The sequence below is a fragment of the Xiphophorus maculatus genome, chromosome 5, assembly GCF_002775205.1.
Source record: "Xiphophorus maculatus strain JP 163 A chromosome 5, X_maculatus-5.0-male, whole genome shotgun sequence".
NCBI lineage: Eukaryota > Metazoa > Chordata > Actinopteri > Cyprinodontiformes > Poeciliidae > Xiphophorus > Xiphophorus maculatus.
In genome coordinates, this window is record NC_036447.1 from 30,115,720 (window position 1) to 30,136,662 (window position 20,943).

Sequence of the window (20,943 nt, forward strand, 5' to 3'; positions counted from 1 at the left end):
AAACATCGCTGTTTATTTAACAGGTTTAATTAACTGTACGCCATAATTCACAGAAATAAACCGTCTTTCTAATGTCCGAGTTTCCCAAGTGGCAGAACACATGTAACTGTGAACTTGCGTGCATCTCATAATTTTACGTTGCTGAAGCAAAAAATCTGATTATTTTCGGAGATACATTTAAAAGACGAAGCGTAAGAATAACAAGCAAAATAAAAATCGAAAGGCATTTAAAAAAAAAGATTTACTTTATTTTACTTTTTTATCATTTTATTTTGCAGGAAGAGATCGGACATGAATGATTCTTTAAAAGTAATAATGAATGGGATTGTGGCGAGAGAGAGAGAAAGAGAAATGCGAGCGTGAAACCACAGAGCCATGAATGAACCCGCACGCGGAGAAATGGCAGGAAGTAGGACACGGGCTGCTTTTCCACATCGCAGCCACCAGGCGGCGGTGTTTCTTCCCTCTCCGTGTGGAATCGCTCCACTTTGGATTGTTTGATCTCACGCTGGGAAGGTTTGAAGTGGCGGCTCCATGTCACACATGCGTACCGACAGAGTGAATGGCGCGCGGGCGCAGGAGTGACTCCGAGGGAGCAGAGAGAACGGAGAGCCATACCAGAGCTGATCCTCGGCAGCTGGGTAAAACCTTCACAGGGGGTGGGAGGAGGAGGAGAGAGAGCGGAAAAAGAGGCGCTCGTGGAGAAGATGAACATGACACCCGTGGGAGGTTATTGTATTAAAACCACCGGTGTCCACTGTGTAGGACTCGCGGAGGAGTCACGGGAGATGTGAAATCGGTTCAGCTGGGGGAAAAAAGTTTTGCAGCTGTTTATTACAATGGTCATTAATGGGTCTCACCTGAACAGCTCCGCTCAGGACCCCAGTGACGCCGCGTTGAGCCGCCCGCCGTGGGTCACCACAACTTTGGGCTGCTTTCTCATCTTCACCATCGTGGTCGACATCCTGGGGAACCTGCTGGTCATCTTCTCCGTGTTTCGAAACAAGAAGCTCAGGAACGCAGGTGAGCTTCAGCAAGTGTGGGAATCAATAGGTGGAGAGGAGGGAAAAAAAGTGACGGTATGTTGAGCGCGCGTGGCGCCCATGAGCGGCTCGCGCGTGATTACTCAGCTGCGACACAAACAAAACAAGCGTCAGCATTTCAAAGCGATGGTCGTGGCGCGAGCCCACTCCACCAGACCACGTTCATTAATTAGGAACCAAGTTTGTTACGCAGGCGCTGGAGGTGATAGAAATGTTAAGCGTCAGTTTGGTGAACACAAACTTCAGCTCGTGACATGCAGCCGACATTGTTTACTCCGTAACCTCCACGTATTTATTTAATTTAATTTTACGTTATATTTATTTAGCAGCTTGTTATGTTTTCCATTTATTTTCATATCTTTTAAAAAAAAACAAACAAACAAAAAACAATGAATACCGATCCAGAATCGCCCAGCGTTCTGTTTAAACTGTGGACTAAAGACCTGTCCTGTTTAATCCACATTTTACTCCACAGTTTACAGCTAGTAGAAATGAAATTCTCATCAGCTCGCTTCGAAGTCCTTTTGAGGCTGGTAACATTTCAGCGACCTCCACAAAGTTCCAGACTGGTAGCAGCCGAAACGACGTATTTTGAAATGTTTTTTTTTACGATTCTTGACAGTCTGAAACCGCAGGGAATGCCTCGCGCTGCACCAAACGCCCCCAGGCTTCCTATTTATTGTGAATTTAAATCCTCCATCTCACTGTGAGGATCATGGTGATGTGAACTAGATTGTGCGCGCTTTGTGAGCCATCCTGGCTGGACTGGGGCAGTGGAGGCGGTGAGGCATTTAACAGTCAGAAGACAGAGCGCTGTTGAGAAAACCCAAGAGGCTCCTGTCGTACTCAGGTCTGCTGCTCACTCTGACCGGCAGCCGCGCTCAACACCGCTGGCAATGAGAAACATGCAACCTGTAATTTGAGTACATTTATTCGTTCTTAAAAACCCCGTGTTAAGAAATAAATATCTTTGTTAAAGAAATGAACCTGCAGATTTTTTTAAAATGTATTTATAGGTGATCAAATTTTGAATAAGTTCTTATCGGTAATTCAAGACTTTAACATGCTGTAACTTACAGACTCATTTCCTTTTTTCTGTATTCAAAATGACTAAGGCAAGAAACACATAAGGTATATGTTTGCTGATTTATGTAAAAGAGACGGAGAACACTTGCTGGTAGGGCTGGATGATATGGCTGAAAAACTTAAAACGATATAAGTGTTTCATATCTGTCTATATCGATAATTATTGATTATTGTTTGGTTTTAAATATTTGAAATACTGCCAAACTGGTGACATGACGTTTCCTGTTTAATCTACAGTTTTCACTCCAAGCTGTTTTTCTTAAGAAGTTATGAGGCACAGTGGCAACCTTAAACACTACATTACTCAGCAAGTTGTTGCTAGGTAACCAATGAATGAGTTAGTTAGTTAGCTGATGCCACCCACCTTGGTTAGCTGCCCATGAGAGGTTGAGGGGCTAAAGCCTTTCCTCTGCTTACATCTCCCAGAATGCTGTGCGATTCTGGATCGGAGAATATTCTATATATTGAATATCATCACCTTCCTAAAATAGCGGCGGTTTAATGGTTGGTAGCACTGTGGCCTTGCAGCAAGAAGGTCCTGGGTTTGATTCCCAGCCTGGGGTCTTTCTGCATGTTTTCCCTGTGCATGTTGGGTTCTCTCTGGGTACTCCGGCTTCCTCCCACAGTTCAAAAACATGACTGTTAGGTTAATTGGTCTGTCTAAATTCTCCTGAGGTGTGTGTGTGTGTGTGTGCCTGGTTGTTTGTCCTGTCTGTCTCTGTGTTGCCCTGCAATGGACTGGCGACCTGTCCAGGGTGGAATGTGTAAAGTCTCGCTGGAGATAGGCACCCCGCCCGGCCCCAATGGGATAAGGGTGTAAAGAAGATGGATGAAAGAAAGAGGTAGTGATTTTTTTTTTGCTTTTGACAAAAAATGACTTGGGCCATTATTTTAGGAAGGTGACGATATTGAATATTCCATCAGATGTATTGCCTGTCGATGCTGATCCCATGTCTATTGCGATATGCACTGCTAATGATTTATTGTCCAGTTGTCAATTTCTACCTAAATTAATTGGTTAGGAATGATCTCACATGCAGTTGTATGGACTAGATGTGGAAATGGAGAAGAACGTCTCTGGATAAATTAATTCCGTTGCTAAGTGCGGTAGAGCATCAGTGATACTCTGGGCCCATTTCTCTTCAAGTCCATTAGCAAAAGGTGGTTGTTCATAGTATTGACAATAGAAAAATGAACAGAACAATGTCTGTTCATTTTGCAATGTCTGAATATTGAGTGTTATAATTTGAACATTGATATGCACTGTTGCTTTACTTTGTGATGATCAGCCACTAGTGAAGTCCTAAAAGAGATGCTGGTTGTTCTCTGTTTCTTTTGCTTGCATCTAGAGGTAGTTGTGTTATGGAAAGTGAGTGAAAAACATGTCCGTGTAATGCATGGTAATTTTTGGAACAAAGGCGTAACACAAGAGATGGGGCAACTTTAAGAAACTGCATCTTAAAAAAATGTTCCCTTCATTATGGTTAATTACATGTAAGGAGGTCATAATCCAGCACCAGGAATTTAATCAAGCATGTACGTTAGCCTGAGTTATTCCAAGACTTCAGTGTCTACTTTGAGTAAACTTTCCAGTTCATTAAACAAACTATTTTCACTTGTTATCCTGAGTGTGGGTCCAATATTTAAGGATATTAAAAAAGAGATGATGCTTTGTAGCATTCTTCAAATAGCATCCATGAATATTGACAAGGGTTGGGTAAAGTCCAGACAGTTGCTCAAGATCATGCTTTTGGTTCACTGTCGCTCCTCTCCCTTCAGAGCTCTAAAGATGTGCATGCCTAACTTGAATCTGTTCTGATTTTGAACTCAAACAGCTGCTGGCAAATTGTATGTGGATTGGCAGAAGTATCGACTGACATAAACTCATCGCCTCTCGCAGGAATCTGATGCTTGTTTGACCAAATGTTTGACCCTGCAGAAAAGAAAAAAAAATCTCTGGACTGTATTTTAGCCGTTTCATTTTACAGCCAAGAGAAATTTAATTTCCCTTTGGCGAGTCTCTGTTATGGCTAAACAAGTAGGCATACATTTTCTTGGCATGTGCTAAATGTTTTTAGAAACTGCGGGGCAGTCTGAGTAGAAGGGGATAAATTAAACAGCAAGTAATGAAACGTACACGGTAGAAAAACCTGGCAGGCATCATAAGACGCATGCAGCAGCAGCAGCAGCGCTGCCGTCTATGCAGGGCCAAATCCTCTGTCGGCGCATGAAACGGCCCATGATAGAGTGAGCAGGGAGCCAACAACACATGGCGATTACTCTCAGCTGCACGAGTGAGCACGATCATCATTGTGGCCTCAACTCACTGCCAATAAATAATCTTAAATGTACCGTTTCTGCTTGTGATGTGGGAGGTTTTGCTTTTGTGCTGGAGCTGACGTGAATCAGGCCAACACAGCCTCGTCTTTGCTGATATCGGAGCAGCAGAGTTTGGATGATCTGAGAAAACCAAATCTGACAGCCGGGTGTGAGTGCTGACATGCCACCTTGCTGGGCTTTTTCCTTCCATCCCACAAGACTCAACGCTTTTTGAATGATAGGTGTCATCATCTGGTATTTCAGTGGACAGTGAAACAGAGCAGACTTTTTTTTTTAGCATAGTACAAGCTGCCTCACTGAGCGTGATTGTCAGTTGTTTCTTTATAATGGAATCATATATTTTTAAAACACATTTGCTTGCTTGTCCTCAGCTGGAGTAAAGGAATGAAACAGGAGTTAGTGACAGCTGTGATGTCAAGTGTCTAGCCAAGGAACCAAGAGATTCAGAACATCAGAAGCGATGGTGGCTACCTGAATATCAGAATTCACATGGGACAAAAAGTAAACATTACTGCATGGAGCAGTTGGTAGCATTGTCGCCTTGCAGCTAGAATGTCTTGGGTTAAAGTTCCAGTCTGGAGTTTGGATGTTCTTCTTGTGACTGCATGGGTTCTTCCCGGGTTCTCCAGCTTCCTCCCACAGTTCAAAAACATGACCTTTAAGTTAACAGGTCTGTCTAAACTGTCCTTAAACAGATTGTGTGGCTGTTTGCTCCTCAGTAGAAAAATACACAATGGAGGAAATCAATAAGAGACACCAGTGGTTAATTTATATCTCCACTCTTAAAACTGTTGCATGTAACTTTTATTAAAAGAAATGTTGTTTTACATGTTTATTAAAATAGCCACCATTGGTAACAGTATGTTATGTGACAAATAAAAAATAGAGCTCCTCCACCTCCTTTGAGTGCTATGATAGCTGTCTGAAGAAATGCAACGCTCCCAGTCAGCAAAATCCAATCAGAGCCAGGAGGAGAGTCTTAATGCTGTCAATCATCCTCAGATATGGGCATCTCTGCCATTTGCTCATGGTAGAGTGTAGTAGTGTGGCAGAGAAAAGGGAAGGGCATGACTGGTGCATACACAAGAATGATCGACAGCAGTAAGATCCTTCGTCTGGATATGATTGTTTCTGACTTAGTGCTGTATTTATGGTATTAACTGGGAGAAAGCAGAGGACTTAGATTTTTTCACAGATGATCTGTGTCATATTATCAAGTCACAACATGGGGACAGTTTTAGCAAATATGTAAACAACAAAAAACTTTTTTTTAATGAAAGTTACATATTACAGCTTTAACTTTTGTACTTCATTAAATAGTTTGGTTTTGCTTTCAGAAGCATGATTATCCATCGGTCTTCTTGAGAAGGCTGCCAGCTCTGTGAATGCGTCTCTCTGTCTGTTTGGTTTCTTAACCTCTGAAATGATAGAGAACAATGAAGTTTTTTTTTACATTTTTCTAAAAATGCAAAGTAATCACCTCCAGCAATCAGCTTACCAAGTATTCTACGTATTCTCTCTTATCAGTGTTCTCTCCAACACCTTAAACCAGTCTAGCCAGTCTTCAGCGCCAACACAGAAGCTGTTTCACCTGGACATCATTCACCATTCTCTAGATGCCTTTTTCTTTATTGTTTATGGGCATGTTTTGAATATTCCAGTGGTTCAAATGTTTTTGAGGTAGCCAAACTGAGCAGTCACGTTCTTCTCTTTTATTCTCCCTCCTGATGTTTGGCTCAGATTTGATTGGATCAACTTCACCTGCTCTCTATGCCTGGATATGTGCTTCATAAAACTGCTGTGGTTCATAAAAAAATGTTTCTTGATCGTGGCGCTGTTACTCAAATGGAGCAGTACGGGACAGTTCAAACAGTGACTCATCTAATCATCTACAATCTGTAGTGACAGGTGGAGAAAAGCCTCACAGACCTGATACCTCTGTGCCCAAAGCTCTGCCTCCGCAAAAACTAAACCAGAAGTTCCATACTGCACTGTCTGTTTTGAAATAAGAGTCTGTGTTCATTTTGCTTTGGTGCTGCGTGATTTGGCTATGCGCCACTACAATAATACTTCACCTTTTAGTCTCGGTTTTATAATTATTGGCAATTAATATTTTGCGGCGTTACTGTAGCATTAGGACGTATCTGCGTATGTCACTAATTAAAAGGAATGTTTTAGCTTTGTGAATGCGCTTCAGCTGTGTTGTGAGCAGAAATCGGCTCAGCCTCATGGAGCTTAATAAAGAGAAAAGAAAACAAATCCACGTATGTTATAGAGCAGATGTTGATTTCACAGCTTCCTGTTTAATTTAGGATCCTTATGCTGTGAGAAAGTGTGAGCCTTTGGTCTGAGCCTCGCCAGGGTTGGAATCGTCTCTCACTGTAAGACATGAAGTGGGTCTTGGATTTTATTCGTCCTTTCAAACTTGTTTACGTATACTTTTTCATATTTGGCCCCATTATAACCACAAATGTTTGTACATTTAATTGGGATTTTATGTGAGAGATCAGAGAAGTGCACAATTGTGACTTGGAAGGAAAATGATACATGATTTTTAGACAGGGTATTACAAAGACAGATCTACGAAGTGAAGTGAGGATTTATAATCTGTACTCTGACACCCCTCAATAAAATCCAGGACAACAAATTTTCTTCAGTTGCCACCTAGTTAGGGAATTAAATACATTGTATTTAATTTAACGTGAAAATTATACTGTAGAGAATTCCAGTTCCTAGTCCTGGGAATTCTGAATTGATCCAAAATGCTCAAAAATTGATTATAAAAAATGTTCAAGTACATCTTTCCTGCTCCTCTCTGCAAGTATACTGTACATCACATTAAGTATACACTCGGCCACCATAGAAAGTCATCCCACTTGCTATTTTGAATAATTCTTTGATATTATTTCATTTAAAGGGGCAGCATTATGTGTTTTCCAGGCATGTGCTGACATTTTATAGCACAATCAAGTATATGTTACCTTCAGTTATTATAAAAATGTCATGATCCTGGGTTGTTTTGAGTTTTCTTTCTTGTAATTTGATTACTTAACCATCTTGTGTCATCCTTTCCCTGTTATTGGTTCCAGCTGTTTGTAAATTCCTTGTTTGCCACTGTGTGTATTTACTCCTACCTGTTGTTACTGTTTCCCTGCTGGATCCTTGCGTCGTCTACTGTGTCATTTCCGGTCCTGTCCTCTTTCTAGACCCCTGTTTGGACTTACATTAAATCATTATGTGACTTCCATACTCCTGCCTGTGATTTGATCCACTGCTCATGTCACAAAATGTGACAAAAATGCAAAATGGCTTACCTAACTTTGAAATTGGGCTTCTGTCTCTTTAAAAGCTTGTGCTCTTTCTGAAACTCCGCCTTCAGGAAGTCATCATAACATGGGTCCTCTGTTAGCCCTTTTTCAACAATTTTACCAGCGTTGCACTGAGAAGTAGCTCGTATAAATGCACAGTTTCATCCGGTGTTTGCTAATTGTTGCTTTCAATTTTGCTTCTTGGCAAACATCTTAAGCTTCAATAACTTTACGTCTACTGTAACTTTACCTCTACTGTTTTTAAGCATTCGTCAACTTGAACCATCCTCTTTCATCTTCCATCATCATATTGTTACTGAGGCTAGCTTCAGCACTTCCTGTTTGAATGGCAATCTGTTGTTCATTGTAAACCATAACATTCTTTCCTCCCCCCCACCCCACATAAACAAAAAGTACAAAACCCAGAAGGTCAAAGTGCTATTTTAAAGTTCTAAAAAGGTGACAGCTTGGGAAAGCTGCACTGCATGAGGTGTTCTCTGCTAGCCGTATCGGTTGTCAGTTGGCTGGATAATGTGCTGCTGCTTTTGATGACAGCGACAGCTCTTTGCAAGCCCTGCAGAACAGCCCAAAGCTTCAGTTTCACTAAAACTGAGGGACAGTTCCTATGAGTGCCCAATGCTGGCCTAGAACCAGAGACCTTTATATGATGTAACAAATAAAAAAAAATCTTTTTCCCCTTACCAGTTCATTAACCAGATTACCTACTTAGTACATTGTTTTTTGCAAACTGAAACTTCAAGAAGGGAAAACAAAAGATGGTCAACATACGTTTGAACCCATTTCCCCACCTTTGCTTCCATAGAACGTCTGTGATTATTAGCATTTTCATGGACGTCTGATGTGCAGGAGTTCAGTTGTGAAAGATTTCAAATATTGATTTTGTGCCTGCCTTGTGCTGGACAGTTGATGTGATGTTTGCATTGGCTGTATGATAGCAAGATTAATAGTATTAGTATAATAAAAGTACCATTAGAGTCAACATCGATTCTTATCAGTGACTTTTAAGATGTTGGTTAAGCAATGCCCAGGATGTGTGCACTAGTCATCTTTTGTGAGTTCTTTGTCTTGATGTCGATAACTAGACAATCATGACTATTTTGGTGGTTATGCATAGAGCATGTGCAGCATTTAAATGTTATTTTATTTTGAAACGTGAAAATGTGTTGAAAATCGTACAGCTTCCAGGTTAAATATATATGCATGGAGGAGATCTGCAAAGTTTCTGCATTATAAATGAAGCACTTTCAGCATAGGCAGAGTTCAAGTGGACCTGGGAGAGTGAAACAGAGTATGTACTGTATGTACAGTACCTTGCAAAGTATTTCCACCCTACAAACTCTAATGTATTTCCTTGACATTTTTTATGACGGAGAAACCCTACGTAGTACATTGTGCAGTAAAAAAAACATGATGCTTGTTTTTCATGTTATTTTACAAATAAAAATGTGGAAAGCATGCCATGTATTTGTATTTATGCTTCCTGACTTTAAGCATTGTATCTGTAAAGAGTGTTATTCTTCTTTACATGGTCAGGATGAGAGATTGCTATAAAGTCAAGGACTCAATTCAAGTGATTGTTTGCTGTGTTCATTCAGTAAAAACCGTTCTTCCAGTAATTTTTGCATTTTGTGGTGTACAAAAAGTAATGTCCTACAATATTTGTGGAATTTCTAAATATTCAGTTTTATCCTTGACCTCGGTCTTGGTCTTGGTCTCGGTCTCGGCAGAGTCGGTCTCGACTCCATCCCTATTTATTTTTCCATGATTGCCTTGGATTTAGGTGCTTCCATGTTCCTTAACTCTTTCTCACCTCAGTTTAAAATGTCCGATTGGATATTTTTGCTTATTTTCATTGTACGCAGTTCTTTAAACGTCCTTTGAGTAAATGTATTTTACCATTTACCCATAACAACTGGAACTTTCAATGTCCAGAGTGCCCCTCAGATTAATTTCACTCCCTGCTACGGCAGATGTGATATTACCTTAATAACCTGATACTGGCTGGAAAGTGCAACGTCTTCCCTTTCAGAAACCGTTTGAATTTTTCAGATAGCGCCAAGTGTGGCGGAATTACGGTACTGCAAATTTGGCTGTATCATCGGCACTATGTTTGTATGTGGAAGGGTTAAAGCTGATGCTGTTTGTTCACTGATGTCATTCCCAACCCTCTGAGGCCTCTAAAGGTGGACATATACTGTCATTAAATTAAATGGCCCATATTTTTAACAAGGCAACACTTGAAGACAATTGCTTGCATAAAATTTTACTAAGAGCATCAATTTTCTTCTTCTCTATTACACCCCGTTGTGTCGGCCTTTCAGATAAAATTACAATAAAAAACATTGAAATTTCTAGTTGTGAAGTTGAAAAAAAAGAGGAATTATTAATATTGGAAGCATATAGCTAAACAAACATAGGTGTTTTCTCTTTTCCAATATGTTATGATTATATATGAACTATATTGCTGGGGCAGTCTCATATTTCATGCAGCTGATGGGGAAATTTTAATTCTGATAACTCAGGAAACCTGTGTAAAGGTTATGCAAACCTTATTCTTGGTTCATATTTGTCTCAGTGTCTCATGTTTACAGTTCTGTATGAGAGATATGTGAAGGTGCAGGAGTCATAGCTGCTCAGCAGGTCACAGCCGTGACGACCATGATAAACATCAGACTGGCACAGTGTGGACGAGCAGCTTAACGTTACGTGAAAAGCAATGAAAAGATTCATTGGGAGAAAAACAGTCAGTAATTAGGGAACCATAGTGGCTGGGGGTCATGACTTTGGATTTAATTAATAGCTTGTCCGAGCTGAATAACAGGACAATGAGTGTAACACGATAAGGATCTCGTTTCTTTTCTCAGGGCACTTAACTCCTCAGCTAACGTCTGAGCCGCAGCCTGGACATGGTAAAACAGAGCGCTAGCGGCCTACCCAAAGGCTCCTCCTCAGCTGGTAATTTATGGACAGCATAAGCGCTTTTTCACTGTGCCCTAAAACATGTCTTAGCCTTCATACTGTTTCGATAATCACATCTTGTAGATCTTCTTGATTTGCTGTCAGGAGCCTTTCTCGCTCTTACAAAGGATTAACTCTTAAACATCTGATCACATCAACTTAAAATATGATTACCTTGCACATATTTTACGTGGCGCTGGGATCAGATTTATATTGCTCTGCTTTAGGCCTGTCACGAAAACAAATTTTGCTGAGTGATTAATTGTCTCAAAAATTATTGCGATAAACTATAATATTGTTTGAAGACCTTATTTTCAAAAGAACACTTAACACTGGAACTGATAAACAAAGTAAAACAACCAAAAACAAAAATAAAATGGATTCTCAGTCTGCATTAACAAAAATGTACTTGAATAAAAACCAAACAACATGAAGCCAAAGTGGAAATAAATACTGCATTCAACCAAAAGAGTGCAGATTATGAAGTCTGTATATTATATTACCCTTCAGTAATAATTAGATTTAAATAGAGAAGACGGGCACATCGACTACCTGATGCAATAGTTCACACTACATGATTTTTTGCCTCGATTTTCCCCTTAGGACAATTCTAGTTCTAAGATTGTCGCTTTTGTAACCGGTTATCCTGTAGTGTGTGGTGTGTTACGGTAGATCGTCGTGGCCGCTCCAATCTAAATCAGGGGTTTTCCCCGACTGGGAGGTTGACGCAGCCTGTTCAATGTGACAGGTAGCCAAAATTGCTACCGCAGTTGATAAACCCGGTAACTTTTCAGTTGCTCTTCGTTAACGTGACATAAATAGGTTATAATGATTTTCATTCAGTCAGGACTGACACTAGCCACATGCATTGCAGGTAGATTGTAGTAAAGCATTGATTAATGTCTGGTTTTAAAATTAATTAACTGAACTTGTAGCGATTATTTTGTGTCCATTGTTGGACACCACACGGCAGGAATGAACCCGATCGAACTGTTATACCTAGGATTTCTGTCGGCTAATGTGTGGTCTGTCACGTTTTGAAAATGGGCCGACAACGCTAAGATCATGTAGTGTGAACTGGGCATTACATTAAGGAAATGAGGAAGGGGGGGTCAGTGGAGAGCACTGGAGATGAGCCTTTTTTCATTCAGTGTCATCAACAGAAAGAGAAAAAGGCTGGAAGAAACGATAAAGCCGATAATTAAAATGAGGTCGATAGTTTTAATTTATCGTGTGATTAATTGATTTATTGTTTATGGCGACAGGCCTACTCTGCTTGTTGGTGTTCTCAGACACAATGTATGAGGTGAAGGCAGGTGGTTGTGTTTCTAATCTAAAAGATAAACATACAGGAGAAGTAACTGACGTGTGGGCGTGCGTGTGCGTGTGTGTCTGCGTGTGGGGGCGTGCGTGCGTGTGTGTGATAAGTCTAGTACTCTGGAAACAAATATCGTTCATGTTTTAGGATTCTTGATGTCAGGACAAGCAATATTCTAGGATAAGTTTTAAAACAAAAATCTAACCAACAATCACTAATTATATGCAGATGTTCCTTTTTGTTGGAACCAGTAGGAGTCCAGACTTGGCTATGAATACAGTAACTGTAATACTTGCTTTGGGCAATTACTGATGAAACTAGTAATTTAGATCAACATTACCAAGTCGGGGCACTGCCTGATTATCAGGAAAATAATAGCCAAATAGATCTGTCTCCGTTATTGTCTAAATATTTGCCTTATAAGTGTAGGTTTTAAAAGAAGAGATAAAGGCATAAGTCCCACACCACACACTCTTTGAACAGCAAATATTATATCTAAAATAAATACAAAGAAGTACTCTCACTCAGATGTGATTTTATTAACAAAGTAATTCAACCTTATAGTTAAACACTCTAATCATCAAACTCGTTATGCTGGTAAGAAAAAGATAAAAGTTTGATGAACTAAGACAACTAACGGCTAGACTTAAAAGTGTAGAAATAGAGTCAATAAAATTATGTAATGAAATCAGTCCAGTACGGATTATGAATATTGAGAAGCCAGATTTATTTAAAGTCCAGTGACTGTATTGAAGAGTTTCACTGATGAGCAAATTAGCTTTTAAGCTAAATAACATCAGTTGGAGTAATTGTCATACTTGGTATGTATTCCAAATACCATTTCACAATGCAAAAGACAAAACTTTATTTTGAGAAATTTATGTATTATAAATTTTTGAGTGAATTACAAATCAATAACCTTATCAAGAGTTAATTTCTACAACTATTTATAAAGAATATAATGTTTTGCTGTCTAAACAATCTTTTTTTCAGTTCAAAGCACGATAAATGACAAGATAAATTGTTTACGAGCATCAGCGGTTCACCTACAGTTGATGGCACAAACATGAAGAAGCTACTGTATGTTTTAGCTACTATTATCTTTAAGAAAAAAGGATATTTTAGAATGATTTCAGGACTCTGTTTCTCTACTTTGTGGCCAAAAATGGGAAGGAAATTACCCATAAAAGAGACAAGCTCAACTTACTGTTCTGTCAGCGATTAAAGCACTCATTGGGATACAGTTTGAACAGTCTGAATATTTGGTGGCTTTAGCAGCATCACTCTTCTATTTGGAACGGGCTCTAAGTATCAAGTAATGCAATAAAAATCCAAATTTATAATCCTCAGCTGTTATTTCCGTCCAGAACACAACCTGTTGTGAACAAAGTTCCAAAGGACGAGCTGAGTTTAGGCATTCAGCTGGCTCTGTGTGACTCTGGAACCAGGAGACAATTAGCTGTCCAGCCAATGACTTGCAGTATTGTCAGTTAGCACACATTAGCTTAAAACATGGTTGTGTCAGCTCTGGTCAGCATGACATCAGAGCTTGGTCAAGTCAAGTTTTTCTGTATAGCGCATTGCAGCAACAAAACAGTTGAAAGTGCTTTATAGCATAAAATTATCACACAGACACCCATTATGAAACAAGGAAACTTAAAATTTAGTCGTATTCCATCATCAAAATCATCAAGAAAATACACATAAAAAGTGTTGTTCAATGTTGCCTTTTGCTAGTAATCAAATACAACTTTATATCGGTGTGTTTTGAGCCTTGATTTTAAGGAATCAACAGCCAGTGTCATGTTGTGGACAGCAATCTTGGGAAACCTGTAATTTCAAGGTTCCTTCTGCAGGATTCTGAATAAAACCAGGATCCAGGATGAAGAAAGGGTTATTTCTTCAGCTGTGAAGTATAGATAGCTACTGGATGCACAAAACAGCAACTAATATATCCTTTGGATTCAAACTCCTGGACATGGCAACAAATGTCTTCTCTCTGCCAGTAGGAGAAAGTGGAAGGTTGTGCGTTTTGTCCTTGCAAGAAAAGCAGTTTATTGCCATGTTTTATGCAGAAATGCGCTTGGACAGCAATGTCGATATTTCTCTTCAGCTAGCCCGCTTCCTCTATTTGGTTTTTGTCTTTGCAGGAGACATGGACACTTTTGAGGAATCTTTAGCTAACACAGTGAGGAATTATGTCAATTTGTACAGTTCTTCACTAAATAGCTACAATAATAATAAGACTGTAAAATGGTTGAAACCCCCTGACTGGAAATTGTAATGTCATTTCCCACTAAGGAAGTTTAGTCCAGGATTAAACTCAGGGGTCCTGAGTTTCTTTCGTGAAACTTGTCCTCTGGACCCAGAGTGGGTTAAGAAACTGCATTGTTGAATCACATAGTTATACCAGATTGATACCAGCTAGTCAGTTCTTCATGGCTTGAGCCACACAGCACTTTCAACAGCTGTACGTTGCATAAATAGAAATATATAAGTATAAAATATAAATATATTTGTAAATGTGCATGCCTTCTAATTGAATTTTTTTTAATGGTGTTATGAATTGTTATCTATTTTTGATTTTGTTATTTAAAGTATAAGATTTACTCATTGGTTTGTCATCACTATTTTAGAAAAAACACCAGTATTTGTGCCATCTGTGTGTAAGTGGGTTCACAATTTTCCACTAATGAGCAGCTATGTGGACCCCTTTCCAAAAAGTTATTATTTGTCATCACACATAATCTAGAAAATACGTTTTTCCAATTTACCCTTGAGTTACAGAAAAGCTGATAGGCACATCGATTACTGGCTGATTTTTCACACACTGTACTGAAGTTTGACAGATGTCCTTCTGAATTTTTTTTTCTTTTTCATTATATGCCTTTGTCATTCACTCAAGAAAGTATCATTGCCTTTCTTCATAATAATATAATGTGTTGTATTACATCACAGAGTTGGGATTGAATCAAAGCATTAATATTTATCTTTTTATTTTGATAAATTAAAACAAATGAAACCAATCCTTGCCTCTTATTTACTGGATTGTTAGTGGTGCATCAATACGAAATATATTGGCTATCAGTAGAAAATGTAGGGGCACAATAATGATCCCTCTGGCCAATACTGAGCGACTATGACAGCTACACGTAATATTCCGAGGAATCATGCAGAGTAAAATAATTGTGAATGTGTTTGCTCAGATTGTTTTAAGACTCTTATAAAACAATAAAGAATGGCCCCATAAGCCCTTCACATGTTTTACAGCTCCTAATCTCTGTTGTCTCATCCTTTTCATCGCTGGTCTTCTTTGCACATGATGGTAGGTTCCGTGATTATTACAAACAACAGCTATAACCAACGCTTGTCTCGGGTCAGGGTGGTGTCGAAGTCAGCCAGTTTCTGTAGTTATTCCGGTTGCCATGCCTGAACGTTTTTGGAAAAATTGCTCCTCTAACCAAAGGGTCTAACCATATCATTTGCTTGTAGAAGAAGTTATTTAAAAAATTGATGGATGTTGTTTGATGTCAGTTATGATTACTCTAGTTTTCTGATTTTTTTCCTCAATGCGGTGACCTTATCTGTGTTTTTTGCATTTTCATTTTCAAAAGATTGTTTATTGAACATGAATAGTCTCGTTTTGGAAAGTTCAGAACCTTTGAGCAAGTATTAAGCATATTTTTCAGTAAGCCCACATTTCTGATATTTTTTATTGGTCTGACGTAGTATTGTAAGTTTAAAGGTCATGTTTTCATTAACTGTAAATGTAAAATTATCATAATAAACAGAAATCAAGGCTTTCAAACTTCTGTGTAATTAATTCATTAGTGATAAAGTTCCTGAAATAAATGGACTTTTCATTAATATTATAGTTTATTAGAATATTAGTGAATTTATTGTTTTGGTCTTCCCATCAGGGGTGGTCACTTAGGGCACTGAAAGTCCATTCCAAATTCAAAATTTGTAAGATGACTACCATTCAAGTGGGAATGACAAAAGAACATAACTTTTATGTGTGTTGACCTCCCTAAGCCTGGGAATGGATTCAGAGAAATAGCTGCTTAACTTAAATTGCTGATATTTACAGTCAGAGCAATATTTAAAGTGCTTAAATCATCAGGGATTGATAATGCGCCTGGCTGCACAATATCATTTTATTGTTTTTAATTACTATTCCGATAAAATTGTGAGGTAAAATAAATCCTCCAGCGTCCCCACTGAGTCTGGGTCACCAAGTCTCCATAGCAACCATTTATTTTAAGGCAAACTGTACAAACAGATGTATATTTTCCGTTCAACAACTGCACTACTACAGTAACAATGCAGCAGAATCTGTTAAAGTTAAAGAAGAGTTGCAATTAAAAATACATTTTATAGAAGCAAAGTCTCACAAGTCCAAAAGATGTCAGTGCCTGATTAGACCTTTAAATGTTGATTTCAAAAGATCAACATTTCTCCCTACTTCCCCAGAGAAGTTTTAGACTTTCAGTTTGTCATTTCCTGGACTATGTCATTGTTGCCTATCATTGTCATTGGCTATTTTTAAAAATTTTGTTAAATAAAAAACACAGTGTCTAACATTATATTTTTTATATTATTTATTAATACAGTATTAACCAAGTCTTACTTGTTAGTTCCCCACCTTTTTAATTCCACTTCTTCCCAAGCTTTACCCGTCCTGGTACAATCGATGCCTGATGTTGTTTTTTTTTTCTCTCTCTTCTCACTTAAATCTGACCTTCCAGGCTTCATATTCCATGACACCCTGTCTGTTTGTATCACTTTGATTCAACACCCCCACTGTTCTCTGAGGATTTTAGGTTGTCAGGCTACATACCTGTGGAGGAATTCTGCCAATAGCGTTTTGCATCAAGCAAGTCAGGCAAGAAGACATTTTTTTGTAACAAACCCTGTGGATTCCAGATTAAAGAATGGCCTGGTGGGCAGAGAGAATCAAGGTTCTTTATTAGTGTGAAACAGTGACCCCCGCTTGATGTGGTCAAATCTAACAAGAGCAGGTGTTTAGCATTGCGGAGACCCCCTGTTTCTCGTTTCGCATGCTCACCGATCAAAGAGTGCTTTGTCTTGAGGCCAGAATAAAAAAATTAGTGTTAGTGCTACAAGTGCATTTCAGTAAATGTGTTATTTTTATAAATTTTTGTCAATGTAATTCTGAAAGTCATTTAAAATAATGAAACTCATCTTACAGGGCTTCATTTCAATGTTAATGTCAATGTTTATTACAATCTGCTAGGTTTCCTCATACAGACACTCTTTACGCTACTTTGAATAATTGATTGTCCGTACTGTACACTCTGATAACTAGAATCCGTTGGAATGTATGGGATTGAATTAAAATGATTTTTTTGAATTTGGAGACGACAGTCGCAGTGCATTGGCCCAAAGAAATAAACTGAATTGAATTGAACTGAATTATGGCCTACAGTTAATGAAACCCCAAAGTTCAGTTTCTCAAAACAAAAAACAAAAACATATGAATGTTGTGCTTCTACAATATTCATGTAGAAACCATAATCATGGAGAAGACTGCTAACTTGCCAGTTGATCAACAAGTAATCACTGACACTGATAAGGAGAGTGAGTGAGAAAGGTTACTGCTAAAGAAGCTGGATGTTTAAAGTGCTGTAGTGAACATTTTAATTTTAATGTCCAGTGGAAGGAAGAAATGTGGTAAAAGAGGGAATAACAGCAACAAATGGATTAGATTAAAAAAGCATTGGATACACACATGTAGGTGACTGAACTAAACCTGAGAAAGAAACTCCAGTAATTTACACAAACTGAGAGCATAGGCTGAAATGTACAGTCTAGGTTGATATTCCTATAATTAAAGTATGATCTACTCTATATTTGTATTCATGTATATTGTTTTGCTCTTATTTAATATTAGGGCTGATACAATAACAAATGTTGCTGGATGATAAATTGTGATAGAAGTTATTGCTCTTCACAATAACATTGTGGCTTGGAAACCATTTTTTAGGTTACATAATAGTAATGGCGTAATAAAGCCACTTTGCTCTCACCAAAGATCAATAAACGTTCATTTCTAACAAGCATTTAATCGGAAGTGGGAGACATTTTAAATATTCAAAATAAAAAAGCAAAGCAACAGGAATAGCAAATAAACGGAATTATGAAATCTCTGTAAACAAAATTGTCCTTCAAGAAAAGAGCTAGTTGAGACCAAAGCACCAGACTGAAGACTTTAATCACCCAGTTTTTGGTAGAAAGAAAGAAAAGAGAAAAACTCTAAATTATGCAAATGATTGAGGAAGTTATTGAGCTTCTTTTCATTTATCACATGATTAATTGATTTATTGCTCACTGTGGCAGGCCTAACAGCAACATGTAATTTCAATTTTTGTAGTTTTGAATTTGAAATCAAAAGAATAAACAGAACTTGACTGCCATGTTTAATAACTGGAGTACATTGGAACATATGTAATCAACTCAATCTATCTGTTCAGATTAAATTGATGTTTGTGAAAAACACATGAGCATTTTGTGAAGGGCCTTCAGACGACATCTGTTATACAAGTACAGTAATTATACAGTGTACAAATAAACTGAACTGACCTGACACTCAATTTTAATAATATTTATTGAGATGCTCCGTACATGAGATCACGTTGCTTCCATTCGCAATTCAAGTCCCGTCTCAAACAAACTCCATTTGTTGCCCGCCCCCTCACGTTTCCCTGTGCTATTTTTAATCATTCATTATATTATTAAGTGAAAACTTCTTTGTGCTTGGAGTTAGCTTGAGATGATGTCCCTGTGGACCATTAGGGCAGTGAGATCAAGTAAAGCCTTTTGCTTATTCAAGGGGAACTGTGCATAACACATACATACTGTAAAGTGCCTGCAGCGCAGTTTTAACTATTTGATTGTTACACACATGCAGGGATTTGGAGGACAGAGATGATGGCAAGTGAAAAGGGAGGAACCCAATTTTTTGGAGGAAGAAAACATACAAAAAGAAACACATCCTTCTGCTTCCAAGGTGACCTTGGAGGAAGCTCTTTGGTCCACCACTGCTGGACTACAGTAGAGACGAAGGTTGGACTCTGCAGCTTCTAGCTGTGAATGTGTCAGACCTCATGACTGTTAAAATGCAACAGCAATGACGAAATGTAAAAAAACAAAAAAGAAGAGGTACGGTTCAAAAAATAGAATCAAATACTTTGCTTAATCTTGCAAAAATAAACCAAAAAAGCCACAAAAGGGAATCACTACTTAAGTTTTAGTTTTTTTTCTGGACATTTTAAAAAAATGTCCAGAGTTGAGTCATTGGACTGAAAGGCAAACAGCTCAATCAGGAAGCCTCAGCAGTCTGCATGAGGCAGCGCAGTGATTCACTGTAACAGGATGTAATGATGATTATTATGGCAGACACATGAATGCCATTTGATGCAGCCTTGTGAACACGGCCTCACACAGCCTTATCAGGCCACTTTCTCGGTTCAGCGCTGCAGTTTATCATACTACACTAACTCGCATATACATGCACTCCAGATGAGTGCACCATTAAAAATTAACTATTTCACAAAGTGCACAGTAAAGACATGGGGGCAGGGGGAGCGTTACGTTCCAGGGGTTAGACGGGGCCACGCTGTCCATACAAATTATGGATGAAGTTCATACTAAGGCGCTTCTAAAATTGGAAAGCAGTTCTTAGGTTGGTACTGTTGACTAAATTTGGATCAGAAGTAGTACTATTTATGGAAAGGGTGAGCTCTGTCAAGACTTGTTGGAAATTTAAACCTGTTGAAGTATTAAAGGCTTTATTTAGCTGCATGAAGTAAAAATATGAAAGAACATGCTCTATTGTTTTATGTTTGGTGAAGAAATTGCCTGGTCTTTACCATGTGGTCAAATCATTTTTTGTTTTAACTCTAATTTACAAAATATGAAGCTAATTCCACCATCTACTATTTAATAAAGATGAAACCAAAGCACAACAATAAAACTAAATACACCTCATGATTCAAATGCTTTTGATTTTCCTTTTAGTAGTAATAACTTGACGTAGTTTCTATATAACTTCATTTGTTTACTCCACTTTGGCTGGATTCAGAACTGCAGCCATTTCACTAGCAAGGACCACGCCACAAAGATATAGCTTTAAAGATTTATTGTTGGAGGGATGAAGGGGTAAAGATGAGGGGGTGAGGATGAAGAGATGAGGGGATGAGGGATGAAGGGATGAGGGATGAACCCTCCAGACGAAACATGCACTACAAAGAAGCAAAACATTGTTATGAATGAAGATGGATGAAATGAAAGAGTTAAAGGGTAAGGGAGGATGGGGTTGATGAAATGTAACAGACTGAGATGAGTTGGTGAGCAGAGTATAAGAAGGCCGCCTGGAAAATTAGAGGTGTGGTTTGGACGTGGCCCTGCTCCTGAACTGAAGTTAACACATTAATTCCATTTGTTTCTGGACAGATCTCCTTTACATGTAGTGATTTTTTTTATTTTTTATTATTCCTCAAGTTTATGTATACAAATATGACAAATGATGTTTTTTAAATGTAAAGATACCATGGTGCAGGCTCCCAGTTGCAACATTTTTTATTTGGAAATTACATTTTTAATGGACCTGACCCTGAACTTTGTCGTCACCATCTGATAAAAATAAATATAAAATTATTTTTAATGACCCTATTAGCGATATTCTTATTCAGTTTTTCAGACAAATGCTTCTCAAGAAACAAAAGAAATATTATTTAAAACAAAAAACAACATGAAGTCCATCTGATGGAGTTGACAGTGCATGACAGATTTGACACAGAACTGAAGGTGGTGAATACTTTGGTCTACAGAAAAGTTACCTGTCCCT

The 20,943-nt window shown here is 38.4% G+C and overlaps 1 protein-coding gene across 1 annotated transcript in view; it reads left to right on the forward strand.

Moving 5' to 3' along the window:
- Nucleotides 1-281: 281 nt before the first annotated feature.
- Nucleotides 282-20,943, forward strand: part of mtnr1a (melatonin receptor 1A) — a 57,327-nt gene continuing 36,665 nt past the window's right edge. Inside the window, exon 1 of the mRNA XM_005810220.2 lies at nucleotides 282-1,023. Coding sequence (XP_005810277.1) covers nucleotides 840-1,023 — 184 coding nt within the window. The 5' untranslated portion in view covers nucleotides 282-839. The remainder of the gene's footprint in view (nucleotides 1,024-20,943) is intronic.